General features: G+C 35.5%; 1 protein-coding gene across 1 annotated transcript in view; it reads left to right on the top strand.

The window, feature by feature from the left end:
* Nucleotides 1-5,355, top strand: part of LOC145270138 (protein mono-ADP-ribosyltransferase PARP12-like) — a 96,644-nt gene extending 91,289 nt beyond the window's left edge. The window contains exon 7 of the mRNA XM_080125748.1: nt 4,481-5,355. Coding sequence (XP_079981874.1) covers nt 4,481-4,910 — 430 coding nt within the window. The 3' untranslated portion in view covers nt 4,911-5,355. The remainder of the gene's footprint in view (nt 1-4,480) is intronic.
* The last annotated feature ends 645 nt before the right edge of the window (nt 5,356-6,000 follow it).

Genomic DNA, 6,000 nt, shown 5'->3' on the forward strand with positions numbered 1-6,000 from the left:
AAATCTGAAATTTTACATTTAACATGTTTTCGGGTCAAAATGCTCAAATAAGAAAATTTGTGTTCTGACCTCCAAATAAAGCGGCAATTTTTAATATTTTTTTTTTTTTTACTGTATTCCTCTTGACTGTAACTTTCAAACGAAACTTTTCCCAATATCTTACAATAATTCTTTTTTTTTTTTTTGATTTATGTTCTAATTACCAAAAAAAATTTTTTTAAATAAATAAATACACTCTGGGCTTTATTCGGACCAAATCTGTGATCATGTCAAGTCTATCATCGAATGAAAGGAGGAGCTAATCCTGGGGAGATCATGACCACAGAACAAATATTTACATTATTTTCCACCAAACAAGATGATAATGCCTAGGAGGATGTTATCATGCAAAACAAAAATTTACTCCACTACCCTCATCAAAGGAGAAGATAATGCCTGGGAGGATGGTAGCATAACAACAATATAAAGAACATAAGAAAATGAGAGTATAAAAGATATATACTAATGTATATAGATTTATTCGTTTATTCAATAAGAATGTTACATCAATTAGGGGTGTAGGATAAGAAAAACCCTTTGTACCATCGTATTTCGTAGCATAGATCAATGTAGTTCTCCCATTTCCGCCCCAGTTTCAATATTTTAGTGTTCTCCTCTCATGCACAATTATTTCGTTCCGAATGTAACCATCACAAGACGTTGCGTCCCTATTATGCTACCTAGCATCTTCTCTCCTCTTCTGATGAGAAGCATTAGGCTTTGAAATACCATGGTAGAAAGAGTTCTCACTTACCCTACATCTCAATTGATGTATCATCCTTATTGAATAAACGAATAAATCCATACGCATTATTATATTTTTTTTCGTCGGTTTCTTATTTTATTTATACTCTGTATAAGCTTCAAAGCGATTTGTTGAGCTTTGCATTATCCCGATACGTCTCCTCCCAAAGAATCCATCTTATACTTTTAACTCCCCTATATATATATATATATATATATATACTCGCGCGGGTACCCGGTGTTGCCTGGGTCTTTAGGTGGTGTAGTAAGGGACCCCAAGGAGGTGGGGGTTGTAAAATAAGTGATAGTAGCGTGGCAGGTGTGAAACCTGTAACGCGAAAGAGGAAAAAAAAAACCTGACGTCTTAGTTGATGTCTCCATGGCACGACCTGTAGTCACGAACATCAGAATTAAGCATAGTCAATCAAAAAGGGAACGATAACATGGGACGTTTTCTTGTCTTTCGCACACAAGAGACGTTGCTAGTCTTTCTCTACTCGATCATTATTTTCATCGTACGTGTTCGACTGATTAAAAATATTTTTTCTAATTTTCAGGTTTTCCTTTTGCATAAAAATATTTTTCAAATAAATATATTTTTCAAATAAATATATTTTTCAAATAAATATTAATTATTTTTCAAATAAATATTAATTATTTTTCAAATAAATATATTTTTCAAATAAATATATTTTTCAAATAAATATTAATTATTTTTCGACCTACACGCACATATATCTACTATTAAATTAAAGTCGCTTTGTGTGTTTGTGTGTGTGCCTTCCTTCCTCATAAGTTCCGAAATGTCTCAGCCTATCTTTTGCAAATTTCTCACAAAGGTAATTTATATGTCTGGTAGTGTTCTTAGATATGTTCTGTACTGAAATTCATCCGATAAGTATAAAAATTGGACAAATCCAATGAATATCAGCTGACGTGATATTGTAAACAAACACTGACGAAATTTGATAAACATCATTTTTTTTTTTTTGCGAAATAGTCCACCAAGCAAATTATTCCTCATAATCTAATATGTAAAAAGCAAAACAGCTTTTTTTGTCTGCGTTCTCGAGGGAAGGGGGGAGTGTTACTTAACGACTTTTTATATACTCCCGTGATTATAATACCTATGATTTATGACCGGACGTTGTCTTTACATTTATTTTTATAAAATTCACGCTATTCTAGCCTCTCGCTTGTTTGTGTTTTTTGTATAAACGCGAAACTAGTAGCATTAACGTCAGTCACTGGCCATCTCAGCTGAAACGTCCAGAAAAGCAATTAGCGTTGATCAATGTGGGAAAACCCTTCATATCAAACAATTGCTATTCATTTGGACACTCCCTTCTTGGGGGCAGCTGGTTTTCCCCAACATCGTGGGGAAACAAATAAATGAAACGGCGGAAAGCTGAACTGGCCTTCACCAAATGTTCGTTTCTGCACCTACTTAGCAAGTCAACTTTTTGATTGAAATTTTTAAATTTAAATGTTTTTCACTTCCTACGGTTTCATAGCGTTTTCTTTCACTTTCTTTTCCGCTTTTGCGTCACGGGTTTTAGCCTCCGTCCCTACTAACACTTTTTTTTTCTTTTACACCATCAAAACACCTGGGCAACGCTGGGTACCCCTGCTAGTCTAATATATAAAAGGTAAAAATGTGTGTGTGTGTTTGTATATCTTGCAAAAACTTTTTGCAAAGGCGACGGAACCTGATGAAACCCTCATCATTTTAAACCTCAATCCTTTGGACGACAAATGCCAAAACTTTGGCCAAAACATCAATTCCTTCACCCTAAACTCTGCCATTTTATACAAGGAGAGGTCGGTTTTTGCGTCGCCATTTTTTTGCAAGTCATCCTCTCTTTTTGATTGACTAGCTTTAATTTCAATCTTCTCAACTTCCAGTCGGGCGATGGAGACATCAACTAAGAGGTCAGGTCTTTTTTTTTTTTTTCTCCTTCACGTTATGGGTTCTACTACCATTTTTTTTTTTAACATCTCTGCCGACTGTTCTTTTGATTCCTCCCACCCCACCCCGCTACTACCACTTTTTTGTACCCCCCCCGAGGGTTCCTTATTACAAAACCTACACACACCTGAGCACCCTCCTACACTGCTGTTTTTACCCCCTCCCCTCTCTCAGGGGGTCCTTACTACATCACCTAAACACCCGGGCAATGCTGGGCACCCCTGCTAGTATATAAACTTCCTTCTTCAGAGAACAGAGGATTGATTCTATTATATACATACATAATTTGCATAAATTAAAATATCATGTTTAAGCGTATTGCACGATCGGGCAATGCCAGGTGGCCAGCTAGTATATATATATATATATAAAGTTTTTTTTAAAATTATTTTTAGAGGCAGCGAAATTTAAATTAAAATAAACTACAAAAAAATATTTTTATCATGTGATTTATTTCGAAACATTAATTTTTGATATTTGTAAATTAAATACAATTCTGGGCATATGGCCCTGTGGTTAAAGCATAGGGCCAATTTTCACAAAGTCTGTACATTAAATTAGGATGTATTTCAGCAATAAAATGTCGAATGTTGTCTTAAAAGTGGTCCATTGTGCCTAGTTTATCAGTCTAGACATGGGACTTTACATATTTCCAACGAAAATAATCTGATGGAGTTAAATTGTACAAACAAGGTGGCCAGCTCCATTTCATGAAATAAAATTTACACAATTTGCAAATGCTGCTTGGAGGTGAGTCTTTTCATGAATTGCCAAACCAAGCTGAACTTAAAATATCTGATAGTTGCCAAACCTGCTATAAATAGAGTTATCAATTTAAAGTTCGCTGCCTCTAAAAAAAACAAAGAAAACCTCTCTCTCTCTCTATATATATATATATATATATATATATATATATAAATGTTTAAAATTCAACGCTATTTCACATGATTAATGGTAGCCGAATGGATACGGCCTCCGCTAATCGAGCCAGAGATGTCTCGTGTCGCGGGGTTCGAATCGTTCGACTGGTAGTAATCGTGACACCCTGCACTGAAGAATCCCGAAAGGATGAAACACTAGTGTCTGTAGGTATTTAATTATTATAGTAAAAAAATAATTATATATATATATATATATATATATATATATATCTATAATATATAAAATGAACATGTCTCTGTGTGTGTGTACATTTCCCTATGTAATACTCTGTCAATTTTAAGTCTACAGACTCGAAATTTGATATACAGGGTGCTGAGATTTGGGAAAATCGATGTGATCGGTTTTTGGCCAGAAATTTCACTGTTAAGGGGTCAAAGTTCAACGATTTGACCTTTGAGAACTCTACCAAACTCCTCTGACAATTTTGGGTCTAAACACTTGAAATTTTAGATATAGGTTCCTTGGACATGGATCTAACTTAATAAATTGATTTGAGTCCAAAACAATAAATTTTAAGGTGTCATAATAGAGGTCAAATTTTAAAAAAATTGACCGTTTTTTTTTCTTTTGCTCAGCATACACCTCCAAACACCCGAGCCACGCCGGGCACCCATGCTAGTATATATATATATATATATATATATATATATATATATATATATAGAGAGAGAGAGAGAGAGAGAGGTAGATATATATTGTATGTTTTTATGTGTATGTTGCTATTTTTTATACATATCTTTCTATTTAGATTTATATGTGTATACGTATATATTTGATATTTTTTAGACGAAAAACAAACATGATTAAAAGACTGGGTGCTCCACACTGCGTCAATGAAATGGATTTATTTCATGGTACAGATTTAAACAATATTCCTGTTATTTCCAAGCGGGGATTTGACGCCCGACTGAGCGAAGAAGCCGTCAGCACAAGGTATGGCAAAGGCAGTTATTTCATGGAGAAAGCCGATTATGCACATAAGTATATCGGCTGCAAAGACAATACGTACAAAATGCTTCTTGCGAAGGTCTTGACTGGCCGCAGTTGCAAAGGGAAGATGACTTATATCAGTCCGCCTTTGATCGATCCAGACAAGCCAAATGGGGATTTGTATGACTCGTGTTATGACGACGACAAAACGCAGAATGTCTTTGTGATTTTTTCAAACGACCAAATGTTTCCGGCTTACATCATTACTTATGAAGCCGATTTTTAGTACCGCATCTTCGTTTGTCATTCCTCCCAACATGAAAGAAGTGGGTAGACAGAATTGTAAGAGTTTTAGAGAGGGGCCCATTTGGTGGGTCAATATAAATCAAGAATTAGTCAGCATTAATCAGAGCAAATCTTGGAATTTCATTTTCCATTGTTTCTCGAATAATTGTCCAATCCATCCAAAGAATGAAAAAAAATATCACCTCTCTCAGATCGACCAAGAATGTCCGACACAAGTTGTCGTTAGGAACAGTTACACGGGTATCTATTTATTTCTTTCATGTTTGCATTTGATGACAAACAGAAAAAAAATTTTTCTTTTTTGAAGCATATATACATTAAACACTATTTCATCCCAGCAGTTGAAAGGAACAAGCTTAACCTTACACCATATTTTACGCCACTCAAATGCGTATTCAAACATTTTTTTTTTTTTTGTTAAAATACCACAACAGCGGAGTTACTATCTTTCAAAGCATATCTGAGAAAATTGACCAAGTCCTTTCTACTTATCCTTCAGCTAACATTCACGTATGTGGAGACTTCAATGTTCACAACGTCGAATGGTTGACCCACTCAAACAAGACCGATGATGAGGGGAGGTTCTGTCATGATTTCTCCATTGCCTATGACCTCACTCAGATTGTTCAGGAACCTACCCGTGTGCCCGATAATGACGGCCAGTATGCGAGCCTACTAGACCTTTTTCTCACAACTTGCCCTGAACTATGTTCAGTTTCTGTTCTGTCGCCTCTTGGATCTTCCGACCACTCTGTTGTATCAATTAAGATAAAAATGAAATGTAATAAGTCCCCAGACGTACCTCTTCATCGTACAGTATATCGATACACTAAGGCTGACTGGGATAGCTTCCGTACATTTATATCTGATCTACCTCTGCATTCCATGTTTAAAAAGGATGTGTCCTCTATAGTATTAGACCTAACTGAATGGTTAATTGTAGGTATTGACCATTTCATACCCTCTAAAAAGTTTCAGCAAAAACCTAACAGCCAGCCATGGTTCTCTCCAGAATGTGCTGCTGCCATTGCGCACAGAAATCACTTTTTCCACTGCTTCAAACGTAATAG

This window comes from Euprymna scolopes, chromosome 4 (genome assembly GCF_053919585.1).
Source record: "Euprymna scolopes isolate OS-2025 chromosome 4, ASM5391958v1, whole genome shotgun sequence".
Classification (NCBI taxonomy): domain Eukaryota; kingdom Metazoa; phylum Mollusca; class Cephalopoda; order Sepiida; family Sepiolidae; genus Euprymna; species Euprymna scolopes.